This window comes from Tiliqua scincoides, chromosome 5 (genome assembly GCF_035046505.1).
Source record: "Tiliqua scincoides isolate rTilSci1 chromosome 5, rTilSci1.hap2, whole genome shotgun sequence".
Classification (NCBI taxonomy): domain Eukaryota; kingdom Metazoa; phylum Chordata; class Lepidosauria; order Squamata; family Scincidae; genus Tiliqua; species Tiliqua scincoides.
The window spans coordinates 88,983,823-89,004,373 of NC_089825.1; the positions used below are offsets into that span (position 1 = coordinate 88,983,823).

General features: G+C 43.9%; 1 protein-coding gene and 1 pseudogene across 2 annotated transcripts; one reads left to right on the forward strand and one right to left on the reverse strand.

Moving 5' to 3' along the window:
* Positions 1 to 148: 148 nt before the first annotated feature.
* On the reverse strand, positions 149 to 18,526 carry SNF8 (SNF8 subunit of ESCRT-II). Of its 2 annotated transcripts, XM_066628039.1 has the most exons (8): positions 18,376 to 18,526; positions 11,681 to 11,731; positions 11,021 to 11,159; positions 8,278 to 8,382; positions 6,881 to 6,953; positions 5,030 to 5,171; positions 4,078 to 4,152; positions 153 to 2,703 (listed from the first exon to the last, which is right to left on the reverse strand). In XM_066628039.1, the coding sequence occupies exons 1-8, from the start codon at positions 18,430 to 18,432 to the stop codon at positions 2,566 to 2,568; spliced, it is 780 nt and encodes a 259-aa protein (XP_066484136.1). In that variant the 5' UTR covers positions 18,433 to 18,526; the 3' UTR covers positions 153 to 2,565. The 2 variants fall into 2 exon arrangements, with proteins under 2 accessions (XP_066484137.1, XP_066484136.1); XM_066628040.1 differs by lacking the exons at positions 11,021 to 11,159; positions 18,376 to 18,526 and having other exon boundaries at positions 149 to 2,703; positions 11,681 to 11,714.
* LOC136654698 (5S ribosomal RNA) lies at positions 7,426 to 7,542 on the forward strand (annotated as a pseudogene).
* Positions 18,527 to 20,551: the final 2,025 nt, after the last annotated feature.

Consider the following 20,551-nt stretch of genomic DNA (forward strand, 5'->3'; position numbering starts at 1 on the left):
GCCTTATGTGGTTCTTTCTTTTTCACGTGACTCGCATGTGGATGTAAGGAAAAAAAAATATGGTTTTCTAGCTGCCCATAGTCACCTGTCAGCTGTTCTGAATGTTTCCATTTCAAAAAGTGACAATCCTAGATGACTGATCTAGACAAATGTTTAGTGACAGAATTTTAGGCCTAACAAGCTAAAAATGCACAAGGGTCTTAAAATAAAGAAACCTTGTTTATATACAATTGTACATACAGTTTTTTGTGCAATAAAGTTTGTTTTGGCAGGATCTGCAGTCTTTATGTCCGTCTGAAGAAGCAAAATGGGAGCTCCTTGCCTTCAGTGTGTCCTTTGAGTCTGACACTGCAGTGGCAGAAAGTGTCACATCCCCCCCTTCTAAAAAGTAGTCAGCAACACATGAATGTTCTTATGTCCACATAGGCGCATAAGTAAATTATGAAAACAGTGTTTCTCAAACTTCATGCATTCACCTACACATGTTCTTCATTTGCTGTTGTCTTCAGTGTCAGTGGGACTGTGTTGGTATATTTGTCCATTCCTATGCTCAGGTTCGTGAGGGAGCTGATTCTCTTCTTCCTCCTCCCCTGAATTTTACCTTCCATTGATTTGGGAGTGGTTGATGTTTGAGACATCTCATCTTCCTGAGCTACCCCCAACCAAGGGAGTTCTTTACAAATGTTAAAAAAAGCATATGTCCTTTAAGGTAGCACCTTGCCCACCCAAAGAAAAGACAAACATAGCCAATTTTTCAGCAGATCCCCCTTTTGTGGACTTGCAAAGCTCTTTGCTTTCCTTGTTTCTTGTTTGTTCTAGAGCTTCCTTTTTGTCTTGCTTGCCTACTTGTTGCTGATAAAACATATGAAAGAGTTTAGTACCTCATCCTTCCACACACACCCCTTTCACAAACACAGCTCTTAAAAACTGCATTAGATTTGTTAACAAGTAAACTTCCCTTTCAAATAGCAATGGTTAGACTACAGGATACATATTCTGACACAAAAAAGCCCTACTGGGCTGTATATTGTTATCTACAGTACTTTCTCCCACAAGACTATTTTTAAGCCACTTGAAACACATTCGTTTCCTTTAGGAAAGATCTCGAGCATAATCTCTTTCTTCTTCCTAGTCTGAACAGCAACAAGATGATTGCAGCCAAATGCAGATCCTGACTCTTGCCCAGACTGAAAGCCTGGCTGTAGCCCACTCCACAGCATAGGACAGGGAAAGGAAATGAGCTTAGAAAAACACTCTTGTTGACAAAAAGCTAGACACTCTCATTATGGAGCGGATCAGGCCTTAGGGAAACCACTGCAATTACCTAGACTTGCAGTCAATGGCCAAGCAAGAGAAAGAGCTTTTTTTTTTTTAACCATAGATGGCTTCTGAAGCCTTACTCCTGCACCTGTGTAAGGACTTCTGAGAATAGCCACAGAACTTTTTTGCTGTTATTTCCTTAGTTCTTTCAGGCTATTACCACTGAGTAGCCAAGCTTTCAGTCACGTGCTGCTAAAAAGGTACCCCCTGAGCAGTCCTCAAAGCTATCATCCCCACCAATGGGGAAAGAGTGCCCAGCAGCCTGTTGCGGTGTCATAAGAGCAAGTCAGCTCTGAAAAGAAACCACAGTTTTATTGCACTGCCAGTGGCTGCATCCATTTGGTTCAGAGGTTGGGTTTGAGCAGCCTTGTGATTGCCTAGCAGGACCCTAGGCATTTCAGGATAGGGCACAAGTTGCTGAACTCATGGCCAACTTGTCCATGAAATATAACTTGTCCTATGATGGTAGAAGAAAGTGGCCTACCACAATCTATAGCCATCATAAGCCATACAGAATATCTGCTGCTGAAGGGATCAGTATGCATGAAAGGAAATCAGGTATCTACCTTACCTAGCAAGTAGGGAAGGGGGGAGCAGGAAGAGGGAAAAAAAAAAAAAGCATAGTACAACTAATCTAACTACTTCCATCTTCTCTACTTCTTGAGTAGGAGGAAGAAAAAATGTCTGGTATTTCCTCCAGATCACAAAAGGTTATAAAGTCACTATACAAACCAACCTCTCTATTTTGTTGAAGCTCCAGATTCAAGGCCAAGCTACATGTTATGTTAATTGCTCCAAAGCACTTGTCTGTTCTTATTTAACAATAAAACACTGGGGGAGGAGGGAGTGAAATCTGGGTAAGAACAGTAGTTTTTTGGGGTGTTAACCCTTTGCCCCCAGCCCAGCACCAACAAAACCTTCCTTCCCAAGGAAAATAGGCAGGGGGAAGAATACCAATTTAGCATGTAACCATGGCAGGGACAAAGAATTACAGCTCTCCCCTCAGGCTGTAGGTCCAGATCTCTACATTTCAGCCAGAGAAAGGAAGGAGGTCAATGTAATTTAGCCTTTGGTGTGAAATTGGCACCAGGAAATAGGAGTAAACAGGTTGTGCTGCCATTTTTTATATAAGATTTTTTTTAAAAATGCAGAAACATTAAAATAAAGTCAAGTTGTTGACAACATGCAACAGTGCCACTCCGTTGAAATGAAGAGGGTCAGAGAGTTCGGTCTCCTCCTCTGGTGTCAGGGTAAAGCTTCCTTTGCTTCTTCCGGTGTGATTTCCTGAGAGTAAAGCTCGGTGAAGAGGGCTGGGAGCCAGTACTGTGGTTCTGCTGGAGCCTGAGTATCAAGCCAAGCCATGCCTTCCTTCAGCAGATGATCCTGTAAAAACAAAAACTCACAAAGTGCCACCAGGAGGGAAGAGAGTCTGCCCTCAAAGGGTTTTCAAACACATGTGGGGGACGGGGACAAGGACAGGAGACTTTGTAGGTCCCTAGCCACCCCTAGAGTTGTGGTAGTGATAGAACAGCCAGAACCTAAATACAGGCCATTCAATAAGTTAAAATTCTACACAAATTTTTAAAAGCATTGCAATTAATTTAACGCTTGTATCCAAAGGAAGAAAATCTTGACTAAGCACCATTGAAATCAATGGAGACAAAATTAGTCATGGCTAATTGAAGTCCCATTAAATGGGAATGGGACCCTTTCTTTGAATACAACCCAATGTGCTTTTCAGATGGTTGCAGTCTTTCCACTAGGGTTGCCAAATGACCAGTAAACAAAACCAAAACACACGCCTGTTCCATTAAAAGAAGCTTGATATGCAGAAGTTAGCAGATGAAGCTTTTCATAGCGTGGTATCACCTGTGCTCAGTGTGGAGGCTGTGATGTGGGGGAAGGTGCTGCAAAGCTCTGAACAACTAGGTTCAATACTTGGTATCTCCAGATGGGCTGGACCCTTGCCTAAAACACCAGAAAGCCACTGCCAAGAAATTAGGGCTACACTGAACTAGATGAACCAACTAAAATGTTGTGTGTGGGGAGGGGGGGGCTCATGTAAACTTGCCTCTTTTTCAAGAGTTGCAGTAACAAGTTTTGAGAATGGTGCAGTGGTTCAGAAGCTGGACTTAGACCTGGAAGATCCAGGTTCAAATCCCTGCTCACAAAGATTTCTGGGTGACCTTGCACCAGTCACCATCTCTCAGCTTCACCTACTTCACTGGTTTGTTGTGAGGACAAAAAAAAAGGGGCGGGAGGAACCATGTATACTACCCTGAGCTCCTTGGAAGAAGGGTGATATAAAAATGTGAAAAAATAAAACTCTTACAAACTTTAACAAATCAGATGGTTAAGGGAGGTTTATAGTAGGGTAGGCATCCATGGTAGATGATCTGTGAACAGACTTCCTACCCACCCACCCACCCCTGCATAAAACAGTCAGGTACGTAGTATGATACCAAGGGAAATGGGCAAAGAGCTTCCAGTCAGGTATACCTTTCAGATCCACTTGTCTCCTTATACAGCTGACTATAGTTTCTCTTTCCCCACTTCAGTCTGTTCCTTCACCCCCCCTCCCCCCATCGGCCTTTCCCCAGCTCCCCTCTCCCCAATCTTTCAGATTTTACAACTGGAAAAAAAATGATAAACATGTGCAGGGTTGCAAATTTATATTCCTAATGCAACACAAGTTGTCCAGCTGGCAAATTTGGGCCTTTTTTCTTTCTTTTTACATGCACCGCTGTATTTACATACCAGCACCTGCTTGGCTCGTTCCGTCTCCCACTTTAAACTGGACTGGATTTCGCTGATGGTTACGTACCCCTTTTTCTGAAATGTGGCAAAGAGAAAGCAGGGTTTTTTTCAAAGACTGCTCCCAAAGGCTGAAGAACAACCAACCAACACTAAAAGAACAGATACTTCGAGCATGCCATTTTGTAGGTGGAGATCCACAGCTCAGTGGAAAAGCAACTGTTTTGCAAACAGCAGGTGCCAGGTTCAGTTCTTGGCGTCTCCAGGTAGGACAAAGAAATATTCCTGTTTACAACCTCGGACAGCCACTGCCAGTCAGTGTTGACGATACCGAGCTGTGCAGACCAAAGGTCTGACGTGATACAAGGCAGCTTCTTACCAACATAGATTCCATACATAAAGGCCCAGTTTCATTCTCCAGCATTACCAGTTAAATAAGCTTAGAAAAAACCTCTGCCTTAGAGAGCAGCTACCAATCAGAATAAAGACTGGGTTAGATGGGCCAATCTGACTCAGAATAAGGCAGCATCAAACTTTCATGAAAACATTGCAGAGGTAACACCAGCTCACATTCCTCTGTTAAAGTATCCGTGGGTTGTATCCACAATTAGATTTAGGACCCAGTCCTAGCCAACTTTCCAGCACTGACACAGTTGTACCAATGGGGCGTGCACTGCATTCTGCGGTGGGGGGGGCAGTCCCAGAAGCCTCCTTAAGATAAGGGAACATTTGGTGCCTTACTTTGGAGCTGCATTGTGGCTGCATCGATGCTGGAAAGTTGGATAGGATTGGGCCCTTAGTCAGTCATGACAATGCAACTCAATGTATGTCTCATCAGAAGTAAGTCCAATGATGTTCACTGCGGCTTACTCCCAGGTCAAGGAAACACTTCCTGAGAACAGTTGAGGGAAAGAGATTGACTTCACACTGACATATCCTCTCTCAGGATAAATACCTCAGCAAGCTGTATCACAACCGTGTGATCCATGTTCAGTTCAGCTGGCACAGACTGGATCAGGTATGTTCCACCAACAGGAAGGATTCCAAAGCCATTCCCAAGAACTTTCAGCTTCTTAATTGCGCGGATGAGGTCATCCCTGAGGAGGAAGAATGAGGCGAGGGGTGATGTTGGGGCACTCACATCTTCAAATATGTCCAGGGTTGTGTGTAGGTTGCAATTCTGCAGAAGCACAGAAAAGCCACAAAATGTAGCACTGGGTGCAGCATTTAGCTTTCTGAGAATCTCAGCTCTTTTTCTAAAAAAGGAATATGTACACACACACACACACACGTTTCTAGCATTTGTGGCTCTGAAGATAACACAGCAAAAAACAAAAGAAAGTAGTACCCAAACAGGAAAAAGGAAAAATGGAGGAAAACACCACAGCTATAAAAAACAGTCATACAGTGGGCCAAACAGTTGCCTGCTGAGGGCCAGGAGTGATGTCGTAAAGCAGGAAGTGATGTCATTAAGCAAGCCATGACCCAAATTGAGCACTTTTTTCTCACTTAGAAGTTCATTAGCTGCAAATGTCAGAAGAGAGAATAAGCAAATCTGGATCATATTTTAAAGATATGGGAGAGCCCAATTATTATGCGGTCTGCCCTTTCAAGCAGTGACATCTCAGCTGCACCTCAGTGGCACTGCTAGGAGGTGCGGGTTGCACCAGTTTGATGTGTATGGGGGGGATGACACCACTACTGATCAAAATTTTAAAAATCTTGGTATTTTTGAAAACTATCATATAGCATTCAATGCGTAATTTCATGTGGCATGTGCCACAAATGGTCCACAGGTATACCGTAGAAGTCTAGGGGAGGGCACATCAAAAATTTACAAAAAGCACACCAAAATTTGCAAAAAGGTAAAATCATTCTGTAACACCTCTACATATTCAGTGGCATCTCTACACCTGTGGGCTGCATCTGCTGACACTATACCACCTATGTTACCTACCTAGTATACTTATAAAGCAATTATAATTTATAAAAATGCACACTTGGAAGAAAAATACATAACACCGCTTTCTGCACTTCTAAGGAAAACACCAAAATCCACAAAAAAGAAAAACCATTTTCAGCCACCTCTACTATTCAGACAAGGGTACTTCCAGGTGGGAACGAGAAAGATGGTTCAGATGTTATTTTGAATGCAGGGAGTGGAATTGTGCCTGCTGGTCTCACCCCTACACACCCCTACACACCCCTACACACATTCAGCCAAACATCTGAAAGAGTTTAAGCATGCTAGAAGTGGGTACACACAGGCTCTGTGCATGCAACCGGGGACTCTTGCATATCCAGAGACTCCAGCTACATATACAGAGGCTATGTGTATACAAAACATACTTACATAAGCTCTTTCAGACACTATACCAAATGCACAAGGGGAAGTGGTCAGAGTGACATTTAAACAGACCTAAAGTTCAAGTATGACACAAACCCATGCCCTGTCTCTCCTATGGCTATCAACCCCTTATCTACTTCTTCTGGTTAGACAGTTGCAATCTAGAGGGCAATTCTGCTTTTCAGTCCAATACCACCTCTGTGCTGAATCCCAAAATAGCCCAGTGCCTCAAAAGCAGTCTTTCCAGTTAAAACTTCTGCTTAATTGGCATAATTTACTGGATTTTCCCAGTGCAGAGCACAGCATGATCCACCAGCATCCTAGACCTTACCAACAAAAATTTTGTAACCATACCAAATTTTGCCATTTAAATTAATTTGATTTGCTTAATTTGTGTCTTTTTAGTGCACTGTGTGGAAACTTCATTTCTAGGCTGGAAGTTTTGAACACAGGGCTTACTGGCTGACGTCCTGAGCAAATTTTCCTCTTCCTTTGAGCACTTGCTGGTGGAGTTCCTCCAGTGTTATTAAACCTAGTGGAAAGAAGAAGCAGAAGACATATGAAAGCATAGCTCAGACAGGAGACATTTGCTAACATATTTCTGGGAGAATTCTTAGTACTGTATTAGTATTCCCCCAAAAAAATCAATCTTCAAAACATATTTAAAAAAACCCACAAATGACTGAAACGTATAGTAAGGCTATTTTTGAATGATGCAGCAAAAATGTAAGACAAAATTAAGACAGTCTATCATTTAACTAATTATCACTAAAAACTTCTGGATGCAGTCCACAGTGCCACATTAATATCAACCCAGCAGCAGCTCATACATTAAATTTTAAAGCCATAACTGACAATTCAATTTAAAGAACTTTAAGATTCATCAGCATCACAAAAGGAAAGACTTTCTATTTTATACTGCATTTTGTATATATTATTTAAACAATGGCTTTGAATATTTACATTTTATCTTTATTTGCTTATGTGTTTGTCTATGTTATGAATGCAGCAACTGTTACCCTGCACATGCCTGATCTCGTCTGATCTCGGAAGCTAAGCAGGGTCAGGCCTGGTTAGTACTTGGATGGGAGACCGCCTGGGAAAACCAGGTGTTGTAGGCTTATAACATAGTCTTTCCAGACTGAAGGTAGCCCAAATATCACCAAAGAGAGGATCAAGTGATGTGGTGATGCACTTCCTCGAGCCTTGCACCTGGGGCAGCCCATTTCCCCCTGCCCTGGCCTAGCAACACCACTGCTCTGCATATGCAGGATATAAACTCGGGCACTTGCAGCATCTACAGCATGGTGGTCATTAAGAGGTCAAGCTAAGAGATTAGATAGGTGGTACCAACCACACTTTTCTGAACAGAAAATTTCCAGGCAACCCCTGCAAAAATAAATAAATACAAAAAATAAGCAGGATTGTTGCCTTCTGCCTGCCCAACATTTCACCTCTTGTTTGCCTTTCCATCCATACTTAGTTGTTGCTAAGGGAAGGGCTTTCAAATGGTGGTCTCCAAGCATTTTTATTCTCCTGGCAGAAACATGGCAGATTACGGTTAAAATGGTGGCCTCCATGCAGTTGAGTTGTAATGACAGGGCACCATTTTGTCTGTAAATAGAATTATGCTAGAAGCATGTGAGTGACATCACTTCCAGCTATTTTCTAGCCAAAAAGAAAAAGAAAAGAATGCAGCCATGTTTTAATGTTCCTGGGAAACTGCTCTAGCACAGCTAGAAAGCTTTCCAGTATGAACAATCAATACAAAGAGCGAATACCATGAACAGGCAACAGGGAGAACTACCCAAAAAGTTCCAGTTCTAGACAAATGAGTTCTTGGATGCTGTCCTCACCTCCGTTTCGGTGCTTCAAAGCTAGACAGACTTCAATAATCTGCACACCAAGCTCATAGTAAAAGTCTCCAACTCCCAGCATTTCAGACCAAAATCCTTTCCCAGCTGCAAAAAAGGAGCAAAGATAAGTGTGAAGATACAAGCAGAGAAGAAGGCTGGGGATTTTCAGAGATTCTCAGGGACCCTATGATGCTCCCTTATGCCACCTTCTCCTGGGGGGGGGCAGGTTGACATGATAGGTGGCCAGGTAGGGTATGGCAGGTTCTTTCTCCTTCCTTACCGATGATGTCTAGAACATGCCTCGCAGAAAATTGTCCTTCGACCAAAAGGAGGTCCATAAGAATAAGAACACCTCCTTATTCTCATCTAGTTCTCCCTGTTGCTGGGTATAAATAAAAGAAAACCTGCACTTGAGTGCAAGGGAGGACTGACTGAGAATAAGGAGTCATGCACAAATTCCTTGTTCCCAGTAACATCCCAACTGCAAGCACTAGGTGAGGGAGATCAACAGGGTTCTACAGAGTCTCAGGCTATCAGGGCTGGTCGAACTCCAGTCCAAGGATCCAGGGTTCGGCCAAATGCTTCCCTCCTGTGACCAGCGCTCACAGTTCTGGAGCACTGCAGCTCTTCTTGTCCCCAGATTGAGACGACGCAACGCTCTGACCAGTCACATCTTTGTGGGAATCTGGGAGCAATGCCTGCTGGCCAGAGCATCACATCATCCTGATCTGGGGACAAGAAGAGCTGTGGTGCTCCGGAACTGTGAGTGCTGGTCACGCCAGGGAATGCATTCCCAGTGTGCAGTGGTTGTGCTTTTAAGTGCCCTATGTACACACAGGCACTGCATCTATGCTCTGATGGATCATCACTAAAAAAGCACACATACAAGTGTACCCAATTTACATAGGATGCAAAATTCAGCTCTTTAGTTTGTGCTACCTTGGCACAGAATTTTTATTTATTTAAGAATATAGAATACAGTCATCCCCCTGTATCCACAGGGGATACATTCCTGATGCTACTGCAGATACCTGAAACCGTGGATAGCAGCAAACCCTATACTTACTGTTGCTCTGTGCAAGCTCTCCAAACGACTTCCTCTTCATGTCTGCTTGTTACCGCTTGCCCTCGAAATTGCTTCTTCTTCACACTTAGAGGGCAAGCACTAAGAAGCAAGCGTGAAGAGGAAGCATTTGGAGGACTGCAAACAGGCAAACAAAAACAGATGAGATAAGCTTGACTAGAGCGGGGGGGGGGGTTATTTGTGAACCGTGAACATAAGAAGAGCCCTGTTGGATCAGGCCAAAGGCCCACCTAGTCCAGCTTCCTGTATCTCACAGTGGCACACCAAATTCTTCAGGGAGCATACCAGACAACAGACACATTCTGCATCCTGGTGCCCTTCCCTACATCTGGCAATCAGATGCAGCCTGGCTCTAAAACCAAGAACTTGCACATTACCTACTAGTAACCCATAATGAACTTTTCCTCTAGAAATTTGTCCAATTCCGTCTTAAAGACATCTAGGCAAGATGCCAACACTACTTCCTGTGCCAAAGAATTCCACTGACTAATTACACGCTGGGTAAAGAAATATTTTCTTCTGTCTGTTCTAACTCTCCCAACACTCCTTTCGTGGATGTCCCCTGGTTCTGGTGTTACATGAGAGGGAAAAGAGCGTCTCTCTATACAGTCTGTCCATCCCCTGCATAATTTTGCATGTCTCAATCATGTCCCCCCTCAGCGCATCTTTTCTAGACTGAAAAGCCCCAAATGTTGTAGCTTTTCCTCATAAGGTAGGCACCCCAGCCCAGTAATCATTTTGGCTGCTCTCTTTTGCACCTTTTCCATTTCCACTATATCCTTTTTGAAACGAGGCAACCAGAACTAGACACAGTACTCCAGGTGTGGCCTTACCATCGATTTGTACAACAGTGTGTTGGCAACCTTCAGTCTTGGAAGACTATGGTATCGCGCTCTGAAAGGTGGTTCTGGAACAGCGTCTATTGTGGCTGAAAAGGCCAATTTGGGAGTGACAATCCCTTCCACACTGGGAGCAAGTGCAGTCTGTCCCTGGTCTGTCTCCCTGGCTATGGGCCTTCCTTCTTTGCCTCTTAGCCTCAGACTGTTGGCCAAGTGTCTCTTCAAACTGGGAAAGGCCATGCTGCACAGCTTGCTTCCAAGCAGGCCGCTCAGAGGCCAGGGTTTCCCACTTGTTGAGGTCCACTCCTAAGGCCTTCAGATCCCCCTTGCAGATGTCCTTTGTACAACAGCATCACAATATTAGCCGTCTTATTCTCAATGCCTTTTCTAATGATCCCAAGCATAGAATTGGCCTTCTTCACTGCCGCCACACATTGGGTTGACACTTTCATCGAGATGTCCACCACCACCACCCTAAGATCTCGCTCCTGATCTGTCACAGACAGCTCAGAACCCATTAACCTATATGTGAAGTTTCGATTCTGTGGATATCTGAAACCACAGAATCCGAGTTCGCAGATACAGGAGAGCAACTGTACTTACAGCCCTTGAACTGAGAAGAAACCGGCTCAGAGAGGCCAGGACCCACAGTATAGTGTAATGACTGATTTAAGCCTAGGATACGTTTATTTGGTTAAAGGGTGCTATCCATTTTTTGAGGCACTGGAACACAGAAGATTTCAAAGAGCCCCAAGGCTAACATAATAGTGACAGCAAAATCCTTCCCCTCAGCCCCTCCTCAGCCTCCATCATTTCTTACAAGCCAGTGGATCCACGCCGATCGTTGCACACATGTCTTGGAACTGCACCCTGAACTGGGGGTTTTTACGGATCTCTTGCTTGTGTTTACTGGCAAACTCTTCAAGGTTCGTTTTAAATGTGTCCAGCTGCTTGGACATCTGTAAATGAAGCCAGGGAAGAGAAAAGGAGAGAGAGAATAGACTCAGCGACTAAAACACTGCACTCCCCATTTTACAGCTTTGAGATCTATAGCAGGCTGATGTTTCACATGGGACAATGATCCAAAGTCATTTCTACCAAGAAGCAATTTATGGCCAGTTCCTCTGAGCCCATATTGTCCTTCTAATAGTTCAACACTACTGCTGGATTAAACCAATAAACCATTCATCTCTGCATCATGCTTGAGCAGCCAGTTGAGTGTAATAGGGAAGCTCACAAGCCATGGATAATGGCCCAGACCCCAAATAGACCCATCATCCATGCACTTTTCTATCACCAAGCTACTGATGCCCCCAATTATCACAACATCCTGTGGCAATAGGTTCCACAGACAAAATATGTATCACGTGTAGAAGCCTGGATGAAAGCAAGAGGAGTTCGAAGTTCTCTATGGTTGCCCATTTTCCAAACAATCATCCTACTACCTCCAAGAGCATATTTAGCTGTTTTCCCATCTCACCTGGGCTAACTGATCTTCAGCCAAAACTGTTCCACGTTCCTTGTATTTGGCCTACAAAGAAAAAGCAGGTGTTAAAATTTTTTTTTTAATTATCATATGGGAGGGATTGTAAGATGAGACTTTTTTCCTTCAAAGGAGTTTGATCCTCTTATACTCCACATCAACACAGGGCCTAATCCTATCCAATGTTCTAGTTCTAATGCAGCTGTGCCAATGGGGCATGCAAGGTATCTTGCAGTGGAGGGGGCAGTCACGGAGACCTCCTCAACGTAAGGGAACAAATGATCCCTTGCCTCGGGGCTTCATCAGCACTAGAAAGTTGGATAGGATTGGACCCTTCTTTGTGAATAGTATACGGTGCACACAAGTACCGGCAAAGGAAATAAGGAATCACCTATCAAAATGTTTGCCGAGTGCCTAACTGACAGCCCAATACAAATAAATAAATAAATGCTCACCCACAATTACCCCAAGCTACTGATAGTCTCAAAATGCCTACTACAAATTGGCACAAAAATCACACAATGCAGAGTTCAAGCTGGAAGTTGCACTTTACATTGAGGAAAGTGACAACAATATGGTCAATCGACACAAGTCCGGGGCCAGCAGAAACCACACATAGGAGTGGCATACACACACATACACACACACCTAAGGCAGCAAATCACAGCTGCAAAACTAGATGGCCAGGTACAGAGAGTAAATTTGCGCTGACACATCTGTGCTGACATAGCATGCTACACGGGAAGAACTTAATGCAATTCAGTTGACACTGAAAGCAGAATTAGCTACCAGTGACTTAAGGGTAGAGATCTTTAAAGGTCGCTAAAGTAGCAAGGGCATCAAGCTACTTCATGTACAGAAAAGCTCCTGCTGCGAGACATCGCACTGCTGTGGCTCAGAAACAGCTTGAAGACTTTTAGGAATCGTTAAGTAAATTTTGTGATTTTGTGAAGAGAAAAACAGGAGAACATAGACACATCCAGCACAGACAAGGCACCATTAACCCTGGATATTCCAATGAACCAAAAAGAGAGTAAAAGAGACAGTGTCCATCAAAACAAGCAGGCTTGAGTGTGACTCAACACTCGATTGGGTGTTGGCATGCACTTCCAATGGCAAGAAGTTACTCTCCCCACACTGTGACATTCAAAAGAAAGAGAAGGCCAATGGAGAAGTTTATGAGTGGAGGGAAATGCAAAATGGGTGGGTGGCTATTGATCTGAAAGGGAAAGTGGAGTAAAAAGTGCTATTCATATCAACCTGGTGACTTTTTTCAGACCAAAGAATCAATGTTAATTACAGATTCTGTGCTGGCACATGTCAGTGCATGACAGGATCAAAGAGTGGACAGGAAGAAGACTATATTAGACATCACCTCTAGTGCGATGAGAACATTATTGCTGCCATTATATATTTGGGTCCATTGATGGCTTGCGCTAAGGAAGCTATGGGAAACATGGACATGTACCAAGTGAGCACAGTTTCACCAACTTCAGTATTGTGCTTCCCGCGCTACACAGTGGGTTAAGGATGCATGGGATCGAGTGCCCCACACAGTGACTGCTAATAGATGAATCAAGGCTGGGACTACAAGCAGAACAGACAATGAGGAAGACAATGGCACAGAGAAGGGAACATCACGCTTGTTCTTCCCTGGGTCTCCCCACCCCAGCCTGTCACTACCATCCACTTGAACGCTGAAGATGGGAGGTCTGAATGAGCAACTATGTGTTTACTAATGAATAGAGGTGTTTGTTTCCGGTGAGTAAGACGACAGCTTAAGTCTTATTGAACGCAATGGGCTTACTTCTGAGTAAACTGAATAACACCGTTTTCAACCACCTCTGCTAATGAATTTCTGTTATTAAAATGTTATCATTTTTATTTATTAGCTTCTGTTATTACTTTTATGAATGTTTTCAATTTAATCACTTTAGCCAATTTATTCAACTTCATGACATTACCAAGATCAATTTACCAATAAATTATAATGTACTAAAATCAAGGCTTCCAATAAATGTCAAATAACTGTTGTCTCATCGTATACTGCTGTTATGCTAAGGATCGTGTTGTTAGCCTTGTCTCGCCATTGGCAGCGAGTTATTTGGTTTCTTCTAGATGCATCTGTCATGTCATTTGGGATCAATTCGTATATAGATTAAAGATGAGAAAAAACAAAGAGATGTTTAATGTGCTCATCTTGCACTCTCCATCAACTTTTCACCCAGAAAATATGGTAGGCACACTGATGCTACAGTCCTTTTTTCCCCTCCATTTACCTCTCCAGGTTCTACAATCATAACAAGGAGGCCTGGCTGAGGGTGCCTTGCCCACAAGAAGTCCACGTGAAAGGCTCTTGTGAAAGAAACTTGGTCTTCTCATTTCCGGCATGAATCCTGGGGAACTCCCTCCCTCTGGAAATGTGGCAAGCTGCCTTTATGCATAACCTTTAGGCAGCCTCTGAAGACCTTTTCATGTTGTCAGGACCACAGCAATTAGTCTTCGAAGTAACAGGGCTTTCTGGACATGTCTGGTAACTCCCTGCTGCCTTGCAAAATGGTTGCACTGTTTTTACAAACGGGCTCTGGGTTTTCCTTTGACTGAAGGTTTTCCTTTAGGATCGTTTTGTATTTTGTGGTTTTCATCATTTTATTGTGTACCACTTAGGGTGGAAAATGCAGTATTCTCCATTTACAAGGAAATAAATGTTTAACATACAAACCAGCCTTGTGTTTTCCCAAACCTAGACAAGGCAGCTCATTCAAGTCCTGGAAGGAAAGGAGTCACACCAGATTTGCTAGTCTTGTTTCTGGCATCCCCTAGAGGTCCATTACAACCCTAGCCTGACCCAGAGCATATTGCAAAAGCTCTTTAAGAGAGGAACTTGTGTTGGCTAGGATAGGAAAAGCCTGTTTGGTCAAGACCAGAGCTATAACTCTGGAGCCTGAAGTGGAAACTGCCCTGGGTGCCACACCAAGGGGGGGGGGACTGCACATGACAGTCCTTCAGGCTCCACCCTAATTACAGAGGAGGCATTGGCAGTGTGTCACACTCCCCATTCCTTCCACAGGAGAAGGAACGGGGCCACAAAGCCACTGAAGCAAGTGCCCCTCCTCCGGGAAGAACCCAGAACTGACATCACATGACACTAGCCATGCAACATCGTGACGTCACAGCCCTGGGTGCCAGAGCAATGCGTTACAGCTCTGGTCCAGACAGTCCAAGAGCAGAATCTCAGGGATAGAACTGTAACTTTGTGGTAGAGCACAGGCTCTGTGTGTAGATTCAGCTCCTAGGAGGAGCTGGGAAAGATCCATCGAAAACCCAAACAGCACATATCACACAGACCTAGGGTCCAACTCAGTTCATAGGTTTATGTATTCTCCTACCCCCATTACCAATCCAGACTCCTGGCCGCCTTTCCCTCTGCACTTCTTGAATTTGACTAGGAAAATTTATTTATACCAGCTTGGATTTTTATCCCATCTTTCATTGAATTGGGCCTAGAAACTGACCACAAGCCCATGAAAGTAATTTAAGAGAGGTCTGGCATGATCACTGGCTCATACGCAACACCTACACTACAAGTACCTGGACATTTTTCAAAGACAGACCCATGGAAGTCAGAATGATGTAACCCAGGCATGTGTAACTGTGGCTAGACCCACACTCCCCACAAAGAGGTGCAGTTGGTGCACCAGCCTTAGCTAGGCAATGGATCACAAGGAGAGATTGTGACAAGTGTTATCCTCTCTCATCATAATCTCCTTGAGCTGAAATGGTTTAGGAAGGAAACAGTCACAGGATCGGAAACACAATAATGAGAAGAGGGTTATTCTTTTCTCAAGCTTTGCTCTTTCACCTTACCCCATATGTTTCAGGGTGGGAAGAGGAGAAGGAAAGGTGGCGAGGCATGCCAGAGAGGGAATGAGATGGTCCTTAGCAGGCCCAAAGCTAACTGCTGATCAGATTATTTAAAATATTAAACCAGTAAACTCAACAATACATTGGTACCTCAAGAGGCTGCGGAACAGGATCGCTCAAATAAATAAGACCCAATCTAAGAGCAGGGGTGTTAAACATAAGGCCCGTGGGCCAAATGTGGCCCCCGGAAACCATTTATCTGGCCCCTGTTACAACTGGGCTCTTCCAGCTTGATAATTGGGCTCTCTCATATCTTGAAAATATGAACAAGAGTTGCACATTTTTCTCTTCAGTCATTTGCAGCTAATGAGTTTCTATGTGAAAACAAAGTGCTTTTTTCTAGTCATCATCTGCTTAATGATGTCACTTGCCGCTTAATGATGTCATGGCCTTCAGCAGGCAGCATGAATGCTAACTTCAACCCTCTGAATGAAAAGAGTTTGAGATCCCTGATGTAGAGTGAGGTGGTCAAATTCTGGATTGTTCCATCTCAGAACGCAGGTAGGGAGCAATATATCTGAATCCTCTATCTCAGTGGTTCTCAAACTTTTTATCACTAGGATCCACTTTTTAGAATGACGATCTGTTAGGACCCACCAGAAGTGATGCCATTAACCTGGAAGTGATGTCATGGCCTGACGTGACATAATCAAACAGGAGAATTTTTAACACCTCCCCCATACGATAAAATCAAATCAATTAAGTAAGTAATTAAGAGTTTGCAAGAAGTTTAAAAATTTATTTAAAATAAAGAACCCTCCTAACCCTCCCAAGAAGTTGTTGATCTGTTTAAAAAAAATCCCCAAAAATCCCAGAGGCTGCAATCCTATCCACACTTACTCAGGAGTAAGCCCCATTGACTATCATTGTTAACAGCAGATACATAGTAGCCTGATAAAAGTACAGCTCTGTAATATTTCCCCAAATGCAGTCACATAGCATCGTCTAATATACTAAAAATGAAATATACACTGAAATGACTGGGGATCCACCTGAACTTGGCTTTCTCTCTGGAAATTATTTGGGGAATGAATAGATGGGGATGTGACCGAAAATGGAATCTGATCCTTGAAGCCTCAATTCCACAAGCCATGAGAATGTGACATTCTCAGTTCTAATTTCCAAACCTTAAGGCATCACATTTACAAGATGCATTTATTTAGAGAAGAATTAAGCTATCCCCCCCCCAAAAAAAACCCTAAACTAAGAGGCTTTGGACATGGAAGGGGGAGAGGAGAAATCTGTATTTTCAAGAAGCAGGAAAAGTACTAGATATGAATGGGGATCATCAGCTACACAACAACATAGTGCCAATGTGGAAACCCACAAGAATTCATGACAAGCATCAGTGATTATGAGCACATGGTATGGGTATGAATTATACACTTGTTTTTAAGTATAATCTATCAAGTAGGTCACAAAAAATAAGAATTCTTACAGTACTAACAGTTCTGTAATGGGGGGGGGGGAGAACAGGATGCTCAGAAACGTAGCCACATGATATACCTCCACATATTAGGAAAGGAGCAAGAAAGATGCTAGTTTTGGAACAGGAAAGTAAGTCTGAAACTATATAGAGAGTCTCCTTCCTCCTCAGCAAACATTCCCAAATGCCCACATTTATCCAGAATTTGGATAGGGTATCAAAGTTGGATGTGTGCCCCTCACAGAAGCTCACACTTCCAACGCATTCTGGTGAGACACAATACCCACTTCCACCCGGCAACACAGAGATATACCAATCAGTCTTTCTAGAACAAGAACACTAAACAGACACAAGTGGGGAGGAGAAAAAGTGGGTGTGAGCATTTCTGGAGTGGGAATAAGAAATAATGAAGGGTGGAACAGGGAGGAGGAGCAGATTGAATCCAGCAACATTTATATGTAGTAAACACCAGGGAAGATGTGGAATAAATTATTACTATTTCATATTTTTGTCCTGCCCTTCAAGGAGCACAAGGCAGTGTACACTGTTCCTTCTCTCCTTTTGTCCTCACAATAACCCTGTGATGTAGATGAGGCTGAGAGAGAGAGTGACTGGCTCAAGTTCAACCAGGAAGTTTCATGGCTGAGCAGGGATTTGAACCTGAATCTTCCAGGTCTACATCAAACTCCCAAACCACCACACCAGTGGTCCACAACCTGGAGTACATGTACCCCCAGGGGTACTTGCCAGGACTTTTAGGGTACTCTAAGAAGAATTGAATGATGGCAGAAAAAGGCTGTTTTAGAATACCTTGCAAGTTGGCAAGGCAGGAAGGAAAGCAGCTAGATGTCTGCAAAAGCCCCACCAACTGCTTTTTTTGTTCATCAAATTCTGTATTAGCAGATACAGGTCAGAAGCCAAAAACATAAATTTGAAATAACAGCAACTATATTAATTATAAACACATTAATTATAAACACATTTATGGAAATGGGCTGCCAAGAAGTATGCAAGTGGGGGGGGGGAAGCATTGGGAACCACTGCACTACACCATCCTGGCTCTCTTATTGCTATAATAAGATAAAATGCTCCTGAACATGTGCAGAGTGTCCTAACTCTTTCAAGGCTGAGCAAGTTGCTCATTCTCACCAACACCCCAGACTGGGACTAGCAGCTACTCCATTCTCAGGTGCCAGGTGCACGTTCCAAATAGAATCTTGAGAATCTCATTCATTGATAGAAAGGATTCTCTCCTCCATCCCTCCTCCTCCTCTGCCTACAAGGGCTGGGAGGGAGAGGACCATGGAAGGAAGATCAACAAAGGGAAGGAGGAAAGTCTCACCTCTGCCAGCTTCTTCTTGGCGATGGCACCAGCCCCTACCCCCCGGCGGTGCATCATAGAACCCAGGAAAGGGGGAGAGAGGGAGGCGATGTCTAAACTGGGAAGCAGGAGAAGCCCTGCGAGTGGGAAGGTGGAGCTGCCTTTTTGCAAAGCCTTCCCACCCACTACTACACGTCATGAGTATGCGACAGGAAGGAAGAGTAGTTACTTGGGGTTGTTTCTCCCTTTACCTTCCTGAGTTGGTGGTGGGGCTACTTTCTTTCTGCACACCCCCCCCCCCCCCAGTTTGATACTTCCCTGACTAGGAGCAGGGAAAGCATGCAAGATCCTTGTGAACATTTCCAAGACTGACAGCCCAATCCTATGCATGTCTACTCAGAAGTAAGTCCCATTAAAGTCAATGGGACTTACTACCAGGAAAGTGTGGATAGGATTGGCCTGTGAGGCTGCAATCCTCTAGGCACACTTACCTGGGAGTAACCCCCAGTGAACTATAATGGGATTTACTTCTGAGTAGATATGCATAGAATTGGGCTCTAAGGCTGCAATCCAATATCCCACACTTACCTGGGAGTAAACCCCACTGGACTAAATGGAACTTACTGCTGAGTAGACATGCCTTGTAGACACTAAGGGCCCAATCCTAACCAACTTTCCAGCACTGGTGCAGTCTCAATGCAGCCCCAGGGTAAGGGAACCAATGTTCCAGTACCTTGAGGAGGCCTCTGTGATTGTCTCCCCACCACAGGATGCAGCGCATGCCCCATTGGCACTGCTGCACCAGCCCTGGAAAATTGGATAGGATTGGGCCCTGAATTAACAAGCAATCAATTGTACAGTCCCATTAACCCCAAGGTCCCATTAACCCCAACCCCCTCCATGGATTGCAGAAATCATTACAGGTTGGGTGTCCCTTATCCGGACTGCTTGGGATGGGAAGGTGTCTGGATTTGGAAATAATTGCATAAATATAATGAGAAATGCTTCCTTTTGCTCTTTTCACTGTTACCCATACGGGTGTCTGCTGGCCTCTTTGACATTTTTCAACAATGTCTGTTCACACCACAGAGCAGAGAATAAAACTTAGAGCCTGTACCTGCCCTGTATGTGGGAATAAGCACAAGACCTCCTAGTGTTCACATGACAGAAAGTTTAACATTTCTGCCCAATGTTGCATATATGCAACAGGGATCAAATGTGTACACCTGTGGGTTGGGCAGAAATGGGTTTTAAAAAAAAGTCTTGGACAAAAATGTCTGGATTTCAAAATAATCCCAATTTCAGATGTCTGGATAAGGGGTACTCTACCTGTACTATCCATGGCTAATTATTGTATTTTCTGATTACAGGTGTATTGACAGGAATAAATTTTTCCAGATTTTTTTGTTCTCACTGTTCATACAAGACTGATACAGTCATAGTTTGCATGTATTATATGGGGGGTGATGGGACTTTTGGATCATCCTGAACTTTAGGTGCCCCCCTCCAAGAGGACTCATGGTGGTTCTTGCTGCAAAAGACGAGCACCGTTCTCTCTATTGGGAATGTGGAGCCTTGTCATCCATCCCACTTGGGAATTTTGCACAACTTGAAAATATGTGCATGCATCAAGCCTCATGGCAGGCACTTAAGAGGCAATCTTATGCAAGTATACTCAGAAGTAAGTCCTATTATAGTCAATGGGATTTACTCCCAGGTAAGTGTGGCTGGAATTGCAGCCTTATTCCCCCACGCATTGTGCTTTCGCCTGAAAGCAGTTTGCCCCTGGGCTGCATTGGGTTCAAAAGTCTGTCGGACGCTAAGATGCTGGGGCAACCCCACCGAACTCAGGGTTGACTTCCAAACATACCTGCTAAGGTTTGTACTGGATGGAGAAATTGGGTTCAATGTGCTCTCACATCGCCCCCTAGTGGCACTTTGCTTATATTAAAACCCCCACAGCAGCTTTAACCAGTATAATAGTGGTGAACAACTTTGGGTCCCTATAATGGGGAGGGGGGGGTTTGCTTTATTCCAGGCTGCATGCAGTATCCCAGCAGCATGCCTCCTACCCTTCCTGCAAAACAGCCCAATGCTACCAAAGATTCTATAAGTTAGATCCTTTTCAAAGGGGGAGAGCAATGGGGGGGTCTCCCCTGTACGACCAGCTATTAGAAAATTCTTTCTTGCATAATGC